This window comes from Cololabis saira, chromosome 5 (assembly GCF_033807715.1).
Source record: "Cololabis saira isolate AMF1-May2022 chromosome 5, fColSai1.1, whole genome shotgun sequence".
Taxonomy (NCBI): Eukaryota; Metazoa; Chordata; class Actinopteri; order Beloniformes; family Belonidae; genus Cololabis; species Cololabis saira.
Window position 1 is genome coordinate 15,472,293 of NC_084591.1, and position 24,249 is coordinate 15,496,541.

General features: G+C 40.8%; 1 protein-coding gene across 1 annotated transcript in view; it reads left to right on the top strand.

The window, feature by feature from the left end:
* Nucleotides 1–24,249, top strand: part of cntn1a (contactin 1a) — an 84,921-nt gene that overhangs the window by 55,430 nt on the left and 5,242 nt on the right. Inside the window, exons 4-22 of the mRNA XM_061721066.1 lie at nt 3,584–3,710; nt 4,333–4,511; nt 5,369–5,464; nt 6,209–6,415; nt 7,297–7,396; nt 8,158–8,342; nt 8,535–8,659; nt 9,117–9,234; nt 10,424–10,571; nt 11,356–11,483; nt 12,059–12,231; nt 12,884–13,007; nt 16,872–17,033; nt 17,318–17,467; nt 20,186–20,256; nt 20,642–20,876; nt 22,657–22,760; nt 23,682–23,871; nt 23,973–24,085. Coding sequence (XP_061577050.1) covers nt 3,584–3,710; nt 4,333–4,511; nt 5,369–5,464; nt 6,209–6,415; nt 7,297–7,396; nt 8,158–8,342; nt 8,535–8,659; nt 9,117–9,234; nt 10,424–10,571; nt 11,356–11,483; nt 12,059–12,231; nt 12,884–13,007; nt 16,872–17,033; nt 17,318–17,467; nt 20,186–20,256; nt 20,642–20,876; nt 22,657–22,760; nt 23,682–23,871; nt 23,973–24,085 — 2,735 coding nt within the window. The remainder of the gene's footprint in view (nt 1–3,583; nt 3,711–4,332; nt 4,512–5,368; nt 5,465–6,208; nt 6,416–7,296; nt 7,397–8,157; nt 8,343–8,534; nt 8,660–9,116; nt 9,235–10,423; nt 10,572–11,355; nt 11,484–12,058; nt 12,232–12,883; nt 13,008–16,871; nt 17,034–17,317; nt 17,468–20,185; nt 20,257–20,641; nt 20,877–22,656; nt 22,761–23,681; nt 23,872–23,972; nt 24,086–24,249) is intronic.

The window sequence follows — 24,249 nt, forward strand, 5'->3', positions numbered from 1 at the left end:
TGTCTTTTTGGTTAAAACAGAAGATGTTATTTTTGTATGTTATATGAGACCATGCTTGAGTGAGTTTCTCTGAAGTCGTTCTGCTCACAGTAAATTAAACTGGAGGCTGAATTTCCTGGGGAATCTTGTGCTCTGGAAATGGACCATTTCGGATGCATATTTTGGGTGGAGACAGTATGTTCAGTTTTGCAACCACAACATTCCCTAAAACCATGAAACTATTGTTTTACCTATTGACAGATAGCAGTTCATTGTCCTTATTCTGACATTGTGCTGACATTTCTAAATTATACATAATTGAACAATTTGGTACAATTTACAATAAACACAAAGTTAAGTTTATTATGATGTTTATTATGATGTAGTTTGGTTTGTTTTTGGTTACACAGCATTGGACAGAGTGTCGTGATGCTGGGATCTCTGTTTTAGATTTATTTGATTCTTACATTCTTGTGCTGTTTGGTTAAGTACGTTTTATTCTATTATATTCTTGGTTAAATGTGCTCTTTCATTTGGATGACTCCTGCTTTGTGTGTAGCTTGAGTTTTAGTTTTATTTTGAAAGCGTTTGTGGGACACAACACGCTGAACCCCCTCCTGCAGCTGGCGAACGGACGAGGGGCCAGACCCTCCTTGAGTGTTTGCTTTATCATCCTGTTCAATCTAAATGTCCAGCTGAGCTCCGAAAGAAACATCAGATGATAGTTTAGTTGCCTAAAGTGGTTTTATATGAATTAAATTGATTAGTAACCTGTCCAGGGTGCCTCACCAGCTGTGACGAGCTCCAGCAGACCCCTGTAACTCTCAATAGGGAGATGGATGGATGGATAAAAGTACAGTAAATCAGTGTCTTCCTTCTTATATACTATTGACATATCTTATACATTACTGGCTCCTGAACTAAATAAAATGATATTGTGTCCTGGAAGGCCTTGTGGTGCAAGTAAACACAGAATCGTTGAGTGAACTGTTATATTATATATGTTATATAATATTGTATCATGACAAATCTTGTGGTGTACACCCACGTAAGACACAAGATCCTGAGCTGGAACATTTGCAGTTAGTTACTATAGATCTCCAGGGAATCACACATTTCCAGAGGTGTCAAAAGTATTCACATTCATTACTCAGGTAGAAGTATAGATAGTAGAGTTTAAAAATACTCCTGTAGAAGTTGAAGTATCAACTCAAGTTTTTTACTCAAGTAAAAGTATAAAAGTACGGGTTTCAAAACTACTTAAAGTATAAAAGTGAAATTAACGTAAGGGGGAAAAAAAGCCATTAAGGACAAAATCCATTGAAAATGAATGCATCTTAGTATAATGCAAATATATTAAAGAAACATATGTGTGTACTATTGAGCATTAACATGTGTTTCAGAGAGCAGGAGATATGATGACTAGTTGCCTATAAGTATTGTAATGGTGCAAAAAGTCAAACTTCAGAGGCATGTTATCATTTATCCTAACCTTTATTGGAATGTACATCCAAGTTTAGTTGCAGGAATCTGAGGGATGTAAGAACAAAACTGGACAAGAACATCTGAAACAACCACAACCAAATTCACTCTATCCGGATGGAGCAATTTAACTGGATAGTTTTTGTTTAAAGGCCGAAATTAAATAGAGTAACGAGGCTGTTTTTAAAATGTAAGGAGTAAAAAGTACAGATAATTGCGTGAAAATGTAAGGAGTAAAAGTAAAAAGTCGTCTGAAAAATAATTACTCCAGTGAAGTATAGATAACCAAAATTTCTACTTTAGTAAGGTAACAAAGTATTTGTACTTGGTTACTTGACACCTCTGCACATTTCCGTCCGGAATAGTCGCTGTGATATTTACATATGACAGAAGTGATGAACTGACCAACAGAAATGCTGCTGCCATGGAGGAAAACAAGGGTCAAGAGACCTCAGATTAAAATGAAATGTACAAGAAAATCAAGGAAGGGTTAAAAGAAAAGAGCAGGATGTGACAATGGAATATGGGTTAGGGAGCTGCGGGAAGGGCCGCATCAGGGCAGGGAGAGTTAGAGACAGACACGGAAAGTAAATCAAGAAATAGAAAATGTAAGAGGCCTTTACGTATCTCCAGGCAGTGTATGAAGGCTGCACTAACACCCCCCTACACCATCTGTCACATCGTAACAGGGAGAGCAAAGGAACAGCACTGGTGCTCATCTCGCCATTTCAGCACTGCGATGCAACCTCAGCAGCATCCCCCACACCAGGACATCCAAGTTTTATGTTTCCTTTTCCACATGTAAAGAATTTATTCGACCCTTCAGCGGTACAGCCAGTAGCAGAATAGGATGCTTTCTATTCTACTCTTATTGTGATTCATGCTTCTTTCTAGTCCTTGTTCATTTTTCTCTGTTCCCTTGTTCCCCGGACGTTGATTCTCACTTAATTTTCCTTTTATCGGCCCCACAATAGCCCATTTTTAGAAATGTTTAATTTTTCTTCCCAGCCAGCAGTAGGCTAATTTAGAGTCCTTGGGATTTGCATCAATGTCAAGCAGTCTTAAACGGTTGGCTGCTGGAGTGCGTGAGTGGGAGTTGATCCTGTCTTCTAACGTCTCAATTGCAGCCCCCTGCTTGGCTTTGTGGAGTATTGCTAAACTTGTTCATGTGGCTGTACGTCTTGTCCTCATATTGGTGAGAATTGTAGTTCCTTTAGTTCCTGGCAGAGACGGACAAATGTAGGTCAAGTTCACTGGTTTCAACTTCGACAGTTGGTTACTGTACAATCATGTCAGGCTGCCTGCACGTGTTCAGCTTCAGAACTGCGTATCAATCCAGGTTTATTTACTTATTCTGGACAAATATTCTGGTTTTATGAAAGGGAATAGTAGAGATGGCCGTGGGAGTGTGAAATATATTAGAAACATTTATGTCTTTTGTTGTAAATGTGGTTTAAGGTGATAAAATGACATGTTCAGAGTGAGTGAATCCAGAGCTCTGGCCTGGTTTGAGAGATTAAAAGGTAGCAGGATATTACCATCTGAAAGAGCAAGCTTCCTCCTGTTGAGGTGTCAGATGGGCATTCAGGGAGTAACACAGCTTCACACGCACATTCACGTGCACGTTTCACGTTTATGATCACCCCTGCACGCTCTTGATCTTTGAGAATAACGCGGCGCTGTGCTTATGTCTTATTCACGCCAGTGCTCATGATTTCTTTCTGTTTTAATGACTAATTGGGGATAATTACTTGTGTGGGATGATCGCGTAAAAAGGCAAGTGGAGAAGACTCTTCTCCCTGAAATTTTCTTGTGCATCTGCGTCACAAAGCTGAAGATGACACATGCTGAGTGCATAAAGGCTTCTATTGTGAAAATCCATGTGGGCAGTCAAGCTTCCAGGATTTGTATAACCTTGTTACAATATGACACCCACTGGCAAGACGGGAATGGGTCACGATGATTTGCACACATCCTTCGTAATGTGTGAAGTTGTTGTTTGGAATGAAGCATTTTCTGTCTTTCTTTTCTTGTTTGGATGGTAGTGGGCGGGGCAGCACCTGACATAGCCCTGACCGTTATTGTTGCTGTTATCTGCTCTACTTTGCTTTGCTGTCGGCAGATGAAGCTGCAGGTTTTGGGCCAGTGTTTGAGGAGCAGCCGGTGGACACCATCTACCCCGAGGAGTCACCCGAGGCCAAAATAACCATGAACTGCCGGGCTATAGCCAATCCACCTGCCACATACAAGTAACATATGTTCCCATAAATCCACTCTCATTCCTTCACTCTGTGCATCCTACCACTCGCCCTCTTTTGAGGTCTGTATTTAGTGTGGTTTGCAACAATTACTTTCAAGCCCCGACCTCGTTAATGTGCTGCTTTGAAACAATATGCAGCAATACATTTGTTTACAGCTTTTTTTCACTAATAGTCGGTTGAATTCCAGATTATGACACATTACTTCCTGTTGCTGTAGCACAGCTGGCATTGACATTGTTTTTGCTCTTCATTTTCTAGCATTTCACACTATTCATTTGATTTTAAATGCAAATATATGTAGATAATCCTCTGCAACCTCTAATTAGATTTAGTTGTCATGGAGCTCAGAAGGAAATTTTAGCTCTGACCACAGACTATAGTGAGGGTTATGGAGGGTTTATCCACAATGCCGTCTTTGAAAGCTTTGGTACGATGTGTACCCTCACTTGACAGTTATGCTTCTGCTTTAAACATTGTGTGGTATGTCACGCTTGTGTTGAACTATATTAGGCAAACATTTTTCTAAAAAAGCTAATGAAGATGTTATCAAAGGCTCTAATGTCACTTGGCAGTGTTTGCTTGATCCTAAATCCTAGTTTTCCAACTGCAGATGGACGCTGAACAACACCGAAATCAACCTGAATGAAGAGAAAAGCCACTACAGTTTATTAGGAGGCAACTTGGTTATCAGCAACCCTAATAGAACCAAACATGTGGGAAGATACTCCTGCTTGGCTACCAACATGTACGGCACGGTCGTCAGCGCAGAGGCTTCTGTCCAGTTCGGCTGTAAGTTGTTCGGATATGAAACATCATTGACTCTCGGCTGGAAAGGACTGCACTGACAAAACCGGCCCCGAGCTGCACGTTCATGCATAGTTAACATGCTGAAATGACAAGAACAGCTGGGACAAATCACTAATGGGGTGGAAACTGCAACAAATGAATGGCCTAACTTTGAATTGATATTATGACCAAGGTTTTTTTTTTTCTATTAAAATCTGCATTTTTATAAAGATGGATTTTTCAGGGGTGTCTAATTCTGGTCCTTGAGGGCCGCGGTTCTGGATGTTTTAGATGTTTCCTTGCTCCAACAGACTAGTATACAGGACTGTCTCAGAAAATTAGAATATTGTGATAAAGTTCTTTATTTTCTGTAATGCAATTTAAAAAAACTAAAATGTCATACATTCTGGATTCATTACAAATCAACTGAAATATTGCAAGCCTTTTATTATTTTAATATTGCTGATTATGGTTTACAGTTTAAGATTAAAATTCCCAGAATATTCTAATTTTTTGAGATAGGATATTTGAGTTTTCTTAAACGTTTTCTTAAACGTTTTCTTAAAAGCAATATTAAAATAATAAAAGGCTTGCAATATTTCAGTTGATTTGTAATGAATCCAGAATGTATGACATTTTTGCATTACAGAAAATAAAGGACTTTATCACAATATTCTAATTTTCTGAGACAGTCCTGTAGAGCTTGATGACAAGCTGATGGTGACCCATTCATCTCAATCTGGTGTGTTGGAACAAGAAAACATCTAAAACGTGGGATCAGAATTGGAGATTCCTGCTTTTGTTATACCTGCCTTAATAGGATGATGGGTTTTTTTCTGATTTTTAACTCTCTTTGTCAGACCTTGACCTTTTCTCATCGGAGGAGAGGTCTACGGTGCACGTGAAGGAGGGCCAGGGTGCCGTTCTGCTGTGCGCTCCGCCACCACATTATCCAGGTAAATGTGCTGCTGACGAGTTTCTGTATGATTATTTTAACTCTCCATGGGACATTATCACCAGATAGTTGGATTGCTGCTCTGGTACTGTGAGCTGGACTCAAACTGAACATTAATTTAGTAAACTGACTCTCGTTATCATTTTTATATAGAGTAGTTTTATGGGAATAATATGGGTGTTTTTTATTAAAATGTTTTGTAGTGTGCAGCTACACCCACCTCTGATTTCCCCTAAGTAAAGGGAACAGAATACAACACGTTTTCATATGAAATTGTTTCTGCCAACATTGTTTCCAAAGCGTTGAACACGATCGACGAAACAGTTTTCCTCTTGTGATTAGCACTGCGGATATTTATCCATCGCCACCAAACCCCAATAACTGTAAGCACGTTTTACATATTCATGCCGATGCAAATCTGTCGCCATCCATTCAGTGTGAAAGCTTTAAGTCTTTCTGAGCAGCATCACAATTACCACAACAAGCAAATTGTGTTAACAGCATTCCCCGGTTATGTCTGGCAGCAGAAAGAAAGAAAGAAAAGATTTCATCTGCAGTGTCAGCGGATGCTTGAATTATAAATCCCTTCAGCTCCACATTTTGTTCTGTTTTTTGTTTTGAATGTTTTAAGATTGATCAAAGAGCCAGTCTTGCATCCAATCCCCCCGACTGTCTCCAGGGCTGCTGCTGTGTGTCCACACTCTTGATTGGCAGGCAATGTTTTAGCACGTCTGTCTCTGTGCAGCTGGGCTGTCATTTCGATGGATCCTCAACGAATTCCCCACCTTCATCCCGTTGGACAAGCGGCGATTCGTCTCCCAGACAACGGGCAACCTATATATCTCCAAGGTGGAGTCGTCAGACAGGGGCAACTACTCCTGCATCGCAACCAGCCAATCCATCTCCAAGAGCGTGTTTTCCAACTACATTCCTCTCGAGCCTCTGGTTGAACGTGAGTATATCTGTTCTCTTCTCCGTTTCAGTACATTGGTTGTAAAACCATTGATCTAAATGATCAACATTAAAAGCCACGCTGTAATCTCACTTAGTTTAATGATCTTGTACATCATTGATCACAGTAAAAAAAAAAGAAAAAAAGACGGACAACAGTAATGCCTGTAGTTCGCTGCTCGCCAGTCACTTAACTGATGAAATACGAGTGAGAGATTAAATGTGTTTCTAATTAATGACCATGAATTAAAAGAAATAGTATCCAGCTTGGACATCTCACACTTGTTATTGGATGTAAGTGTGAATGTGAGGCAGAAACTCAACACCTTTTTTTTTTTTACGGCACTTTTAAGTTTTAAGTAATTCCTTGTTTCTATTAAACCACCATGTTTCACCACAGGTGTTTTTTTGTGTTTGTTTTGTTTTAATCTGATAAAGTCATACTTCCCCTCTTACTGAAAAGACATTTGTTCAAAACTATGCTACCAACTATCTTTTCAAGCCAGACACAACTGGCTGTGTAACTGCACAGGGAGATAAACAGTAGCGTTATACAAAGGAATAAAGCCACTGCTGCAGTGCATTTGTACTTCAGAGTGCAAGAGGCACAATTACATAACAAGATTTAAGAATTTTTCTTCTGGAATATCGTAAATCTGTGAAATATTTGTTTTTGCTGTCGTTTGACTTGTTTACTTGGTTTAACTTTAACCTTCCAGAAATTCACTGTTCAAGTAGTAATGTTTAATACAAAATAGAAACTGATGTTTTTTTTTGGTATCCTAAAATAGATCCTAAATAGTTATGTAATGTGGTCTGGGTATGATATGACATAATGTCGTATTTACTATGATTTAATTTTAAACTAGTGATCTCTCTCAGGTCCCATCAGGAAATATCCTGCTGATCTCAGAGTCAAGTTCCCCGACACCACCGTTCTGGTGGGACAAAATGTCACCCTGGAATGCTTCGCTTTGGGGAAGTAAGTGTGAGATGTCATTAATGCTGTACTTCTAACTGCCACACATCTATTGTTTGGACTATTTGGAGTCCAGTGTCAATCCAACGGACTGAGATCACAGTTCTCGTGAAGCCAGGCCAGATTTGAATCCTGTCTTGTTGCCCCCAAAAGTCAAAGGCACACTATGTAGCCATACTACTCCAAACCAGGTGGGGGCAGTATAACACAAGAAAGTCATTGCGTAAGCTCCCTGGCAAAATACATAAAAAATACACGGTAACCCTCCATCCAGTGCAAATCCACCCGGCATATTCTGTGTTCACAACAGCAAATGTATAAACACCGTACCCTGATGTGCACCTCTCTCCAAATGTTACGTTATGTCGACACAAACCACAACAAATGTGATTTGTCCGCTTGGTAGCATTCTTTTTCTTCTTGATTGTTTTTTTAGATGCCATAAAAGATTGCTTGCCCTCTGTACCAGTAATAATTAACGCTGCTCTACATTTATAAGCTCCACCTCACATAAGAGATGTTATACTTGCTATGTTGCCATGTCTGAGCTACATATTGGAAATAAACAAAAGGAGGCTCAGAAGTGCAAATTCTGGCCCTGCAGAGAAGGACACGAACCGCCACCTAATGTTTGATGATTCAATTACAGAGTGATGCAAAAACCATTATTAAAAACCATATATCAGGCTTTAGGACAATGATTTGAGTGCAGTGATAGTCTAACTGTGGTTTGTGTCCTACTCTTCTCTGTCTGTCCTTCCCAGCCCCGTACCTACGATCCGCTGGACAAGGTTAGATGGAAAGATGCCACACAATCATGAGGTGAAGATGTCAGGCGCTCAGCTGCATCTGAACAACGTCCAGTTTGAGCACGGTGGCACCTATAAATGTGAGGCAATGACCTCAAAAGGAAAGAATGACTACCACGAAGCACATGTGGCTGTGGAAGGTAAAAAGAAAAATGTTGTCATGTCATCGTAACATTTTACAAAGTTTTATGTATTCTATTCCTGAATTACATCTGCTCGGTCCTTGTGTGTGCCTTCTGATTTCCTTTTATCATGGATGGTTCATTGAGCAACTTTGCCATTACTTAAATCTAATTTTCAAACGCTGTAACTCCAACTTTTCTCATTTGCAGCTTATCCTGAGTGGGTGGAGAAAATCCGAAGCACGGAGAAAGACCTCCACAGCAGCTACACTATGTCGTGCATAGCCAATGGCAAACCCACGCCACAAATCCGCTGGCTGAAAAATGGAAATCAGGTCAAATATTTTTAACAATCTTTGTTGTCCTGTATACCTGAGAAGTTTATAGTGTAGTCAGAGTCCGCCCCGTTGCTCTGCAAGTGTCCTCCCTGCTCAGTTTACAGCCACCATTTGCTAATGTAGTTCAAGAGAGACAAGGAGCTGGCAGTGTGGGTACGACAGCAGAGAGTACCTGTTGGGATTCAGCAGCTGACAGCGTGGCTTGTGTAACGCTTCAGCAACTGTCATCAGGCTTGAAATACCCATGAGAGCAGCAGCTAGTGACGACACAGTCAGGAAAGTTGTGAGGTATATCATCCAGTTAAATAAGATGCCCTGCTGCCATTGGTACTTCTGCAAATGGCAGCAGTCAAGTTGGATTTAGGTACTCTGCTCTTTAAAATGCACAGAAACAGTAAAATTAGATTGAACTTTAAAGCTAAAAAAATCTATTTTCTTTCTTTTTTTTTTCCAGATTGAGAGCGAAGACGTGATGTTCAGCAGCTTGACATTCGATGATTCAGGGATGTACCAGTGCATAGCTCGGAATCGCCACGGAGTTATTTATGCCCATGCAGAGCTGCGTGTGTTCGGTGAGTCAAACTGGGGCTAAAACTGGGACTCAGACGGCCTTTTGAAAAGATCCAATCTGACTGATTGGCAGAGGTGTCAAAAGTATTCACATTCATTACTCGGGTAGAAGTATAGATACTAGAGTTTAAAAATACTCCTGTAGAAGTTGAAGTATCAACTCAGGTTTTTTACTCAAGTAAAAGTATAAAAGTACTGGTTTCAAAACTACTTAAAGTATAAAAGTAAAAGTAATGTAAGGGGCACGAAGCTAAAGGGCCACTTGGTAAATGTTGCCTGGGAACCGGTGGAACCGCTGGCTAATGAGTCTTCGGTGGATAGCTACCGGGTGAGTGGATATTTATTTTATTTCATTTCTGACATGAAACAATATCTGAATCTTCATCATACTATACTATTAAACGTGTCTTGTATTCAGAGGTGTCAAAAGTATTCACATTCATTACTCAGGTAGAAGTATAGATACTAGAGTTTAAAAATACTCCTGTAGAAGTTGAAGTATCAACTCAGGTTTTTTACTCAAGTAAAAGTATAAAAGTACTGGTTTCAAAACTACTTAAAGTATAAAAGTAAAAGTAATGTAAGGGGGAAAAAAGCCATTAAGGACAAAAGCCATTGAAAATGAATGCATCTTAGTATAATGCAAATATATTAAAGAACCATATATGTGTACTATTGAGCATTAACATGTGTTTCAGAGAGCAGAAGATATGATGACTAGTTGCCTATAAGTATTGTAATGGTGCAAAAAGTCAAACTTTAGAGGCATGTTATCATTTATCCTAACCTTTATTGGAATGTACATCCAAGTTTAGTTGCAGGAATCTGAGGGAACGGATGTAAGAACAAAACTGGACAAGAACATCTGAAACAACCACAACCAAATTCACTCTATCCGGATGGAGCAATTTAACTGGATAGTTTTTTTTTAAAGGCCGAAATGAAATAGAATAACGAGGCTGTTTTTAAAATGTAAGGAGTAAAAAGTACAGATAATTGCGTGAAAATGTAAGGAGTAAAAGTAAAAAGTCGTCTGAAAAAGAATTACTCCAGTGAAGTATAGATAACCAAAATTTCTACTTAAGTAAGGTAACAAAGTATTTGTACTTCGTTACTTGACACCTCTGCTGATTGGACTATATTTTAAGACGTTTCAACACTCCTACAATTTATACATATTGTACTCATCAGCCTGTGCTCCCACATTTGAACACAATCCCGTGAAGAGAGTACTGGCACCTAGAAATGGGCGGGTGGTGATTAGCTGTCGACCCAAAGCGGCTCCGAAGCCCAGCTTCTTCTGGAGTAAAGACACCGAGCTGCTCTCCAACTCCACCAGGTGCTAAATCTTTTCCTTTTGGTGCTGTGTTTACTGAAAAATGCATCAACTCTGTTTTCTTCATCTCAGTTCATCGGCGTTGTGTTTTTATGTATTGTGTCAAATGCAAATATTCATCAACCGCCTGACATTTTCTGTCACTGAGACACATCTGGGTCGCAAGGAAAGTATCGCGTCATTCTGGCTTAAAGGGCAACTGCAATCACAGCACAAAGGCCGTACAATACCTTTGATTCGAGGGGATTTGAATAAACGCTAGAACTACTACAGTGTATTTAAATGTAATCTTCACGATTTCTGAGCTTTGCTGTCTGACAGTGACTGACATTAAGCTTATTCTGAAGTTCAACCTGAACACACAACTGTGCAAAGCCATGTCTCGTGCTCCTCACAGACAAAAAAAAAAAGCTTAATCTGAGTGCTTTAAGACCCCCGTTTCTCTCCCCAAATGCTTCTCACATCACAGCCCCCCCGCAGTGGTACTCTTATACTGTAAAGAGGAGGAGCAGCAGGCCCTTTTCTATGCAGCATATGCAGTCATATGCTCTTCATAGCTACCGTTGATACGGCAGCTGGTATACTAATTGTAATGCATGAATGTAACAGTTGCAAAAAATATGAATCAAGCATTGCTGCCTTTAGCAGTAGTGGTTATTTTTCTCTAATAAAAGGACATATCCATTAAAGACCCATTAGATAATCTGAGCACTTTCATCATCCACATGTCCACAAAGAATAAACCTTTTTCGGGCGTTAGACCTTTGATGTTCTGGTTCCTCCTCAGGGTGTTTGTCTGGGAGGACGGGAGCCTGGAGATCCTCAATGTCACGCGAGCAGACGAAGGCAGGTACACGTGCTTTGCTGAGAACGACCGCGGAAAGGCCAATAGCACGGGATCCCTGGTCGTCACAGGCAAGTTCCGGCCAGGCATGAGGCCGTATTTGATTTAAAGTTTTTTTTTTTTTTAATGTCTCATCTTTCCCGAGATGTCTGTGCTGACTTTATTGACGTCAATATCGGTGGGAATCATTCTTGTCACTCCGTCCCACCACAGAGCCTTGACCTCCAAATGTCTACTGTCGTTGCGTTATGGTCCTCTGAGCGGAGTGACGGTATACAGACCTCTGTTGGTTGTTCACTCATTCCTCTGAGGGCAGATTCACGAAGGGAGGGGGGACTTTAGATTCGATGTGATGAGACAACGGCTCAGACCGCACGCTGCTCAGTGAAAAACACGAGAAGGGACTTGTAGGGTTTGAGCTCAGCAATATTGTCCAGCAGAATAAAAAATTATAACAAACTTAGAAGATATTCTTCTTGTCATTGTATTAAATATCAGCCGTCAAGCCTGGTTTCCCCCCTCCTCTCTGGTGGTGCTGAACTCACAGCTCTTTTCTGCCCTCTTCTGGACATCCCTGCATATTGCTCAAGTGAAATGATTTTTGCATAAAACTGATGTCTTTTTAATTTGCTGTGTTGTTCCCCAGAGTCCACAAAGATCACGTTGGCGCCATCCAACGCCGACGTCAAAGTCGGGGAGAACACCTTCATGCAGTGTGGGGCATCACACGACCCCACGCTGGACATCACCTTCGTCTGGTCCCTGGACGGGCGGGTCATCGACGTACACAAGGACGGCCAGCATTATGAACGCAGAGCGGTGAGACATCAGACTGCTCAAAGGGGTTTTTCAAAAGGAAACAGAGCATCAAAAGAAATCTCTGCTTTTATTCTGGAATGCATTGCCCATGAAAATCATTTTTGAGGTTAGGTTGACCTTAATGTTCTTTTCTTTGGAGTATTAAAACCTGAGAAGTCCAGTCTTCTGTTAAACACCCGCGGCTCTAAAATTCATTTCACCTCCTTACCTTGACTGGAACGCTGAGTTATCTATCAGTTTAATAGCGGTGTCTGAGGTCATCCATTACTGTTGACATGACCTCCTCTCTCTCTAAGTGCAGCTTTCACCATAAGCTAGTGGTTTCTCATTTGTCACGCTGCCCACTTAGCAACCAACATATTATGACCGTGACTGATGTTAGCCTATTTTTGTGTGTGCAGATTTTCCTCTTGTAAAAATGGAGTTTAGTTTCGCTATTTATTTTCTGTGGTATTAGCAAAAGACCAATTCTTGCCTTCCAACAGGAAAAGAGTTCTAATGTCCTTATTTAAGAGGGAAATGATTACACAGATTACTTGAGTGACTTGTCTGAATGTATTACTTCTTTCATTTGTTGAGTTCTCACTGGATTTATCATTTAGAGATATTGTTTTCATGAATGAAATTGCGTGTCTTTTCTTCTTTTGTGCAGAACGGAAGTTCGAATGGGGAGCTGCTGATCAAGAACGCTCAGCTGAGACTCGCTGGACGTTACACCTGCACTGCACAGACCCCCGTCGACAACGTCACTGTCTCCGCTCACCTGGTTGTCAGAGGTGAGTCTGCAGCTTTGCACAGGAAAGTCAATAGTAAGCACCACTTTTTTCATTTAGTGCTCTGATTTTGTTTATCAGGATATAAAAATAAAAAATAAGATAAACAATGGTACATGACCTCGTACTCTCCGTGTGATTATATATTAACTATGGAACCGCCTGGATGAGGAACTAAAAAAAAGTATTTTCTTCTCTTCTTTGTTCATTTTCTTTGTTTTGTTCGTTCGTTTCGTTTTCTTCTTATTAGTATCTTTTTTTTCCCTGTAGCCTGCCTTTTGTTGAAAAGGATAGGCAAAATAAGCCATGAGGCTTCAGCCTATACCTTTTTGGTCAAAAAAAAAAAAAAAAAGGAAATGTGTTTATATTTTTTATATATATATATATATATATATATATATATATATATATATATATATATATATATTTATACCTGTGTCTATACATATACAGTGTGTATATGCAAACATCTTAAAATGTAAATGACCAAAATAAACTAAACTAAAACTAAAAAACTAAACTAAACTATTCAACGAAAACAAAATCAAAATTCAGAAGCAGCGCGTGAACAACGGAGCAAACCTTTTTACTGTTTCAGCCAGGGGCTGTCAATCAAATGCAGGTGATGAAAGGGTCGTGAGCAGACCTCCATTAAAATCAGTTTTAGCAGTGAACCTGTCTGGAGCATCCGGCTCATATTAACTCAATGCCAAGGAGGAACGGCATCAGCAATGTCCACAGAGAAGTAACAGTCGGGGAAGGGTTCTAAAGCTGTACTTTGGAGTCCATTATTCTCCAGCGAGAAGGACATACAAGACCGTTGTCAAACTTTAATTCAGTCCAATATCAGCTTACTATGTGAGCAAGGTTTTTTCTTTCAATGGATCAGTATTTTTTGATCAAAAGTGTTCTTACTTTCCTTCTTTCTTCGATTAATTTCGTCTCACTCACTTCCCTTCTGGCTCTGCTCTTCTTCTGCTGTGAGATAGCTGACCACAGCTGGAAAACATGTAAATGGTTATTCCAGCCTGAGTTTCTGAACCCTGTGGAAAATACTTTGATTCAGGATTGCCTTGTCCATCATCCAGCTTTCCCTCAGTCTAAGTAGGTCTCACAGCCCCCGCTGCAGAGAAAAGCCTTCCCCTCACAGCGAAGCCGCTCTCACCATGTTTGACAATGAGGGCTGTTGTTAATGAGGTGAAGTTCAGAGCCTTCACTCTTCTCCACATGTTTAGGAGAAAGTTGCAAACTTTTTCCGTCTTTATCTTTAGCTTTTCATGGACACAGTTGTTTATGTGCTTTTTTGGCAAATTTCCATTGGCTGTCATGCACGTTTTTTTTTTTTTGTGAGAAATGGCTTTTGTCTGGCCACGGCCCACGTCACTCTAAAGCGTGACCGGTGGAGCGCGTCATCAATTGCTGGCCTTCTTTTAGGAAACTAACCTCTAGATGTTTAATGTGAGATGTGTAAAGTGTTAGCTCTTTGGTTTCCCGGGTCATTCAAGGTCATCGATCCTGGGTAAATCAGTTTTGCCGGTTTGTTGGCGGTTCCAGATTTCTTCCACTTTAGAAGGGGGGGCTTCTTTGCGTTTCCCCAGATCTGTGCTCTCACTGGTCCAGAAACCACTGAGTGCACCTCATGCCCTAGTTTTCACCCTGACATCCACCATTAACTGTGCCATTATGAGACAGGTGTGTGTCTTTCATAATTATGTCAAATTGATTTAGTTACGCACCGCTGGAATCCAGCCAGGCTGCAGCGGTAGTAAGTAGACCGCTGATGGAAGCAGGAAACACCAGTTGCTACTGTCAATACGGAGAATCTGATATTAGTCTTTTCTTTTTAATTCACAAAATTCTAAATGCCCCTTTCTGCTTTGTACTTTTTAGAGGAACCAAACGGAGCCCTTATCATTTTTTTGTTTAGACTTAATTTGCATGCACATAATGAAGATTTAGCACAGCAAATAAAAAATAGGACAAAAAGTTACTTGGCATGTTCTGCTGTTTTTGCAAAGAGTTTTTGCATTCGACATGTTCTGCGTATTTCTGTGATAGCACAACATCAGACGCCGTCTGCTGCAAGCCGTAACTTACTTCATACCCAACGATTTAAACTATGAAAGAAGTTAATTTGGAGCTGTTTTGGACCTGCGGTAGATTCCAGCAGACCCCCGTGACCCTGCAGAGGATAAAGCGGGTATAGATAATGGATGGATGGATGGAGCTGTTGTAGTGTCCCATCAAAAACACCAGAGATGATGTGTATCTGCATATCTATTTCTTTACACAGCTGCTTTTACCTTTTGAGGTTGTTTCGACACAAACCCGTCCACTGCATGAGGTCTAATCCTGTTCCAACCGTTTATCGGGGAGATAGTGGGAGTACAAGCAGGTATGTCGGTCAGCAGTTATGTTTATTGCCGCTGCTGCAGAGGGACTTTGAGTATACCTCTGTGTGCTGAGCATTTGATGAACCCCAGACCTCTTTTTTTTTCCCCAATAGTGATTTTAAAAACACATCTGCAAACGTAGCTTCCAGCACGCACAAAGCAAACACTGGCACTTATTTACAGTGGCCCACGTTGAGTGTATGTCAGCTATTAGATGATAAACTGAACTTTGTTTTCACTGTCCGCTTCCTGATAGCTGAGAGCTTGTCTCGCAGCCCCTCTCCAGCACGCCGTGAAACAGACTCGCTGTCGGCGGACAGAGAGTCTCTTCAGAGAGCGACCCAGGAATTCTAGCAGGGATCTGGCTGCGAGCGAATCCCCGCTGTGTCCCGCTGCTGCCTCTGCCGCTGCTGCCTGCAGAGCAGGTGTTGACAGACGGCCAGGTGAACGGCAACAGCAGCTGAGCTGCAACGTTTTCCAAAGTGTAACCAAAGCACACATCCGGGGCCGGTTCTAATGGAGTGCCAAATGCAGAGCAACCCTGGGGATGCAAGACAGCCATTTATCACAACGTGAGGAAGGCGAGCCGTGACAGGAGATTGATTGCGTGGACCAGAAAACGCAGCCCAGCACCTGTAGCTTGTTATTATTAGGGGTCCGCGATGGCGGGAGGAGTCGCTGTCGTATGTTTTGGGTGTGCTTTCGTAGTGTAAAGTTACACTGTTTCCAGGAGCAGCGGTGAAATGTTCAGTCAAAGTGTTAATTGAAGTCTCTGTGAATCAGTGATAGTTGGTGTAACTTGGATTTCATTTAGTAAGAATCACGTTTATTACCTCACACTGCTCGTAAGTTACAATATTATACCAAAAATACAAAATTCATGTGAAGTTTCATTCCTTACTAGACTATATATTATAGTTGAGGGTTTGCTTTGCCTTATTTCTCCTAACTCATGCGCATGATTTGGAAAAAGTGAATTTTGGCTGATTTCTGCGGGGCTGTGGGTGGGATGACTAACCCTGACACAGTCTGTGTTTTCTATTAAGCCGTTTTTCAAGTGCAGCAGAAGAATGAAGAGAAGCACAAGGTTCAAGATAAACACTGGATTCAAAGGCCTTCACTTGAGCTTTATTTTATTCATGTCATTGCACGGCACCGTACGGTATAAGGTCTTACCTTGTTGCCCTCCTCTGATGTCTAAGAGTGTGTGTATTCCACATACAAAAGATACGTTTTTTTTTTAGGCTCATGCTGAAGTAAAGTTATTGAACTACTCTGAACATCTTTTCCACGAGTTTCCCTTCATCACTTCTCTCTTTGTCGCTGTCTTGTGCATCATTAAGATAACCACCGTGTGCTTGAAGAACAGGACAGTGTGGGTTTTTGAAATGTGAACATTGCTAGTTTTTCCTCCATGCTTAAACCTGAATAACGCCTAAACAAAAATTGTAAGTTAAACTTGTCTGTGTCCCAGGTGCCCCCGGTGCCCCAGGTGGGGTGCGAATAATCAACAAAGCCGACAAGAGTGTGACGCTGCAGTGGAGCCGAGGAGCAGACAACCACAGCCCCATCTCCAAATATAGCATCCAGTACAAAGACCAGTTCTCAAAGGATGTCTGGAAGAATTCCAGCACATGTAAGAGGTCCTGCAGGCCGGCCGGCTAAACAAACACTCACTGCTGCCTAAACGCTGAGCTGACACTGGTGTTAAAATCATTTAGGCCTGTAATGTAGCAACCCTCTGGGCCTAAATGCTGGTGGTCGTGTCTTTTACAGAGAGTGCTTCAATATTGTTTAGTAACTGAAACCAGAGAAATGTGTTTAAAAATTATAAACATCTACTAAACCGCTGACTAAACCGCTGCTGTATAATGTTTTTTCATATTTTACTACAGCTCTAATATGTGAATCTTTCTCCAGCTCCTGCTGATGTTGAGGGAAATGCTGAGACAGCCACGGTGGTGAATTTATTCCCGTGGACGGAGTACGAGTTCAGGGTCATCGCCACCAACACTCTTGGGACAGGAGAGCCGAGCAGCCCGTCACCTAAAGACAGAACACTGGACGCAGGTCAGATTGTGCCCTGACTTTGATCCCGTATCGCCTACTTTTTATGATTCTGCCTTTTTACACCACCACAAATAAATCAGGGTCAAAATGTAGCCTTTCACCCTGAATTCAAGAGGTTTCTCAAAAATATGGCATTTACCGTTCAGGAATTAGGGCCATTTTAAGCAAACTGCCTCAGCTTTTTCAAGGGCTCTAACGTACCTGGCATAAATAGGCTAAGTGTCATTTTTAATATTTGGATCAAACAATCCTTGGCAGTGTAGAGTCTGCGGCCCATGACCATCACCAAATGTTGCATCTCCTTCGTGCAGATGCTTTGCCAGGCCTTCACTGCAGCCGCCTCCAGTTCCGTCCGCAGAAACCGAATAGCATCCTTTAGGTTCAGATCAGGCAGCTGATGGGCCTTTGGAGAATATTTCATTTATTTGCCTTGAAAAAGTCGTGAGTTTCTTTTGCAGTGTGTTTTGGGTCATTATCCATCTGCACTGTGAAGCATCGCTCTATAAATTTTGCCGCACTTGGGTGAATGTGAGCAGAGAGTGGAGCCCCAAACACTTCAGAATACATCTGGCTGCTCCTGCCGGCAGTCACCTCATCAATCAACACCAGTGAGTCTGTTCTGTTAGCAGCCTTACGTACGACAAGATAGGCTCAGATCATAGTCGTGTGTGTGTGTGTGTGTGTGTGTGTGTGTGTGTGTGTGTGTGTGTGTGTGTGTGTGTGTGTGTGTGTGTGAGATTGTATTTTTTCTATCTGCATTCAGTCACAAAACAAAGCGAACCAAATAAAAATGAAATGATACGTATGCAATATAAACATGAGGTCAAATCTATAAATAAAGGTTTAGCTCCTGTCATTAAGGTGTAATTTACTTTAATGTACAAACTGCAAACTACAAAAATTAATCTTTTTGAGGGTAGGCAAATAATAAGCTTTGCTTCAGCCTACACCTTTTTCGGTCTAGATGGTATTTGTATATTGGAAATTTTTGCAATGTTTTATTTGAACAGTGTATTTGTTTTCTTGTTGTGATTTTTATTCTTTTTTATTGTGATGTCATGACCGAAATAAACTAAACTAAACTAAACTGCAGCTGTGAAATTAAGGCGAATATTAGTCAAGTTTAGGATGCAGAGTTGAGCAAGTGGATGTCATTGTCACTGGATAAGAAACGCTTCTTCATCCTCTTAGTTTTAGTCCTCAGGCGACAGAAATCTGGCCTGATGGTGGCGGCGAGAAGAGAAGAGGGGGAACGGCCGGGCTGTTTGAGGGTCCACAGAACCCGTAACCTGCAACAATTTACATAGGTTTTCTGCAGGTTGGGGAGGTTGTTCTGATGGTCCACTCGGCTGAACGGGCCACCAAGAGATCCTCATACTGTACGTTCTGACGCGACCATACCATAACACTGCATGCACCGTCTTTGATGCAGGATATGGCGATCTGTGGATTGTCAGCAATCTTAAAGTTTGTTTAGGCTTTTATCTGTCCAAAGATTTCTCAGATTGTTTTTTTAGAGGTTTTCCAGCGAAGTCGAATTTGGCTTCACTGTTAGTAGCAGTTTGCACCTCGTAGTAAACCCTCTTTATTTACATTCATGACGACGTCTCCAGAACGTAGATTTTGACTATGTCACATCGACCTTTTTCAGAGTATCTCTGCGTTCTGTTGTTTTTCTTCACTGAGGGACTCTGGAGTCACCCACTTCTGTCTTCTATTGTCTTCCAGGCCATTTGATGTTCTTGAGCTTTCTTTCCTTGTTGTTTTCTTTCTTTTGAAGGACTGTTGTTTTGGCCACTCTTATCTCTGACACGGTTTTGTCAGCTAAATAATGGCCTCCTTTTCTTGCACTGACGTCTCTGTGGCCTTCATATCAGTAGCTTCGGTCAAACAGCTGCCAAACGTCAACTCAGTACCTGATATCAACTCCAGGCTCTTTATCTGCTTCCTTTGTCTGGAAGAAATGTGGCCAATTGACTTCTTTTTAATCAGTTGTCCAAATACTTTGGAGCCTCTGAAAATGGAGACACTTTGGTTATTCCTAAATGATAAATGCTATATTTTTGTGAAACCACATCAAGTAATTCTGGCTGTCTACACTTTGATCACATCCTATTTCAGATTCATTGTGGTGGTGTAAATCATAAAAAGTTATTGTCCAAATACTTCTGGACTTCCCTGTGTTCCTTTTAAAAGAATCGAATATCAGACTCACGTGAAAGGTCAAGAAGCAGAAGGAAAATAAATGTACCACAGTCCCGCTTTCCATTCTGTTATTTATACATTGTCACGCTATTATTGCGCTCTAGAAATGAGTCATCAAAATGTGCATTGTGCAGCGCTTCTGGAAGCAGAACCAATGCTGCCAGACTCACCGCACAAGCCACTACAAATGAGCACTTTGATGGAATCCTACACTGAAATTCAATTATGAAATGGGAATCCCAGACCTACGGTCACCTCTTCTTAGAAAAAAAAAAAAATCATCAATTGAAAGTGATCTAGGAAAACCTGTCCCTCTCTGCTTCTTCTGACTGGCACGTTTCCCATGAGCACATTAAGGTGTTGAGTTTGGCGCATGAGAAGACACGGATACTGTGTTTGCAGAGCAAAGATGTTTCGGTTGCGCAGCCCGTGCCGGGTTACAGCCTGTGTGGGTTGGCTTTGTTTGTGTGGATTCGTAGCATGTGGGCTCAGAGTTTTGCCGTCTCGTTGTAGTTCCTGTGGTGGCGCCCTCAGATGTCAGCGGGGGTGGAGGGGCCAGCAGAGAGCTGACCATCACATGGACGGTAGGATGGGACTTTCCACCGGGCAAACTGGGGGGAAGCTTTAAAAGTCATTGGAAAAACTGAGCAAAAATTGTTTAGCTGCAGTAGATCAGTTTGATTTGCAATAACGACATTTGTTTTACTGTTTACAGAAATAAAAAAGCCCTTTTATGGCAGAAATACTTAATATTTCAAATCATTTTGAAGGTTCCCTAATGTTAACAGATGATCAAACTGCCAAGTAAAAGCAAGAGATAGATGAACGTCACATGCATGTCAGAGGACGTATTTACATCACCTTAATGTGAACAATAGCAGCTTCTAATTCATGGCTCTTGTTGAAATCACACCACTGATCCGTATTGATTTGTATTGTATTCTTTTTATTTTGTCTTCCTGCCTTCAGCCAGTTCAGCCGCAGTACTACTTCGGGCCTAATTTTGGATACATTGTGGCCTTCAGACCTCAAACAGAATATGAGTGGAAAAGGGTGGCTGTGGCTGACCCGGAGGCCAAGCATTACATCCACAAAGACCCCAACATTCCTCCTCTGACGGAGTTCGAAGTCAAAGTTAAAGCGTACAACAGCCTCGGAGAGGGACCTTACAGCCTGCCTGCCATCATTTCCTCGGCGCAGGACGGTGAGTGCTGCTGACATTCACGCCACTCAATATCCTTGATTATAAAAAGGGGGAGAATGTGCTAAAACGCTTGTTTTCAGAAGACGAGGAGTCCCTCAGTAGGCTATGCCAGCACTGCTTTTTCAATCCATCACCATCAGCGGCGAAGCATCACCATGGTTTTCTGTGAAGTGGGACCCGTTTTTAACAAAGCTCTCATCCACTGCTACGAGGAATTTTAATACCCCCTTGAAAGTGAACCTATCTTTCTGTTTCTCCTTCCTGGTGGGGGGATTATAATGATCTACGTTGCACGAATGAGTAAGCTGATAATTCACCCGAGGATGTGAAGCATTTAGCCCAGTTATTAACTTCCGGTGACAGACTGTGGAGATAACTACTGGCAACACAGACATGTTAGCTTGCAGAAATGTCTTGCTGCCATGGCAACAACTTATCTTCTCTTTTTAGTCATGCATGCAAAGCATTCAGTCTCTATGCTGCCTTGTGATCATTTGTATTTGTGTAAATGATGGTTGTGTAGTATTGTTCTTTGTTTTTTTTGTCATCTGTGCTCAACACCGTTGGAGGGTTTCTGTTCATCACCCAGTGCTAGTTGACGGTTTAAAATTCGGTTACACTCTTCGGACGATTGTTATCTTGCGTTTACATGCACTCAATAACTCTTTTAAAACCCGAATATTGGCAATAACCCGAATTTGCACGGCCATGTAAACACCAATAACCCCTTTGAATAACCCGAATTTGCTCATGTAAACGGAATTAGGGCTGTTCGATTTTGCCCAAAAATAAAATCTCGATTTTTTTCTCTCAAAATCCGATTTTCGATTACGATTACGATTATTTTGTGAATTGACAAAAGGCAAAGAAATGATTTCAAATATGCTGTTTTTTTATTGAGCATTTGCTCCATTGGGCTTTAAGTGCAAACCTTGCTCTTATTAAACCAAAAATGAAGGAATAAAGTGCAAAACTGTAAAATAAGTTGAAAACAAGTTTAAAAAAATATAATAAAATATAAAGTTTTATCTCTGAAAAAAAAAATCAGCAAATCAGCACTTGCAAACATACAGTAAGTTATATTTCCAATTAAATAAAACAAGACATTTTCTAATTAAACTAAACTGGGTCTTTGCATGCTAAATAATAATGCAACCCATGAAGGAGGTAGAGGTGTGTAATGTCAGTCATTACATTTGCTGTTCACATTTGCAAGTTTTTTGCAAGGAACACGAGCCGGTCTACCGCATCTGGCTTGAGGGATGCCCGGTGGCATGTTACAACGCCCCCTCCTACACTAAAGAGCCTCTCCCATGGGGCACTTGTCGCAGGTATTGAGAGGTATTTCCATCAATCATTAATATGGTATCAATCATTAATATGTGTGCAGACAAGGTTTAAAAAAAAAAAAAAAAAAAAAAAAAAAAAAATTTTTTTTTTTTGAAAAATCGATTTTTACGATTTTCACATTTTAACATCGTTCTAATTACATAATCGCGATTACGATTTAAAATCGATTAATCGAACAGCCCTAAACGGAATATTCAGAATGTTTCAGTAACCGGAATATTAGCAATAACCCAACTTTTGACTGCATGTAAACGTAGTCATGTCACACTGGAATAGTGGTTAAAGTCAAAGAATCAAAAGAAATGGCGTATTTTTCTTATTTTTTAAAGTGATTCATCTTGCATTATAAAAATCATACTGAATCGTCTCTTGCTTGAAAATTGTTTTCTTGGCTTTCTTGATAACACCTGCGCTCTGTGCCTTTCTTCAGCTCCTTCCGAAGCTCCTGCAGTTCTTGATGCGAGAGCGCTGTCAGCCACAGTGGCCACTATCAACTGGATATATCACTCGCACAGTAACATAGATGGATACCAGGTCAGCAGAAAATATTCCAGCGTGAAATATAACAGAGAATGTGCACTGTATGTGGCTAAAGTATCATGACAGGCAGAAACCCTTCCCCGATGAAATAGTAATGTTCAATAAAACCCCAGCAAATATCTAAATATTTTTCAGATGTAGTCTTTAAAAGCTAAGATAGATAACGCTTTGCGTATAATGAGTGCACAAGATACTATTAAACGTATTTGCTTACTTTATTTTTTTCTCATCCTTTATAATCTTGTGTAAACTTTCAATGTGGAAAAAAGGACACAAAATGTAGGAGAGCAGGGAGGAAGCAGTTCAAAACAACGTCCTTTATTTCAACCAAAAGCGCCGCCACTGTAGGATAACCAAGATAACCTGGAAATAACTCAAGAGGAAAAACACTTTCAAAATAAGACAGGAAATAAAGCAAAGTAACTAAAGTTTAAAACTCGCATGAATAAATAAATGAACGATACATTTACGGCAGATGAGATGACAATACAACGTTTGTTTTAGTCCATTAAACATCAGTCTACAGCTGCTTTAGATAATGTCATGTTAGTACAGAAGTCACCATTAAATGTAATGAACCTTCCTGCTGTGTTAAGCTGGTTGTAGCTCAGTTGACTTGGATAAGTATTATGATCCGTATAAAAGGTTGAAATAGTTTGCTCAGAAATAAATATTGTAGATACTCCAGTACAGATAGAAATATTCAGAAGAACACAAGTAATACATACAAATTAAAAAAAAAAAGAACAACAGTTGCAGAAAATGAACCAGTGCATTTCTAAAATGTTAAACCCCATTTGTAATTTTATGAGGATGTTATACGGTTCCATCCCTGCGCTCCGTGTGACCTGTGTAAAATATCTGAAAAGGCAAGGTGAATCTTTTCCACCTGACCTCGGTCTGCATGCGTCCCAGGTGAAGTACTGGAGGAGTCACGAGGGCAGCGAAGGCGAGGCCCAAAGTATCGGAGTGCTGGGAAGAGAAAACTACACGAAAGTTGAAGGTCTGAAACCCAACACGGAATACTTTATCGAAGTTCGCTGCTACAACTCTGCGGGATACGGGCCGCCCAGCAAACGCATGAAGATCCACACAAAGAAACCTCGTATGTTTGGACAACACACTTCGCAGATTTTCATCCAACAAAGCAGCAGTTTGTCATATAACAACATATAACAACATCTATCTGTTTATTCTGTCCATCAGCTCCAGATCGACCTCCAAAAATAATTGGCACGAAGCTAAAGGGCCACTTGGTAAATGTTGCCTGGGAACCTGTGGAACCGCTTGCTAATGAGTCTTCGGTGGATAGCTACCGGGTGATTTATTTTATTTCATTTCTGACATGAAACAATATCTGAATCTTCATCATACTATACTATTAAACGTGTCTTGTATTCAGAGGTGTCAAAAGTATTCACATTCATTACTCAGGTAGAAGTATACATACTAGAGTTTAAAAATACTCCTGTAGAAGTTGAAG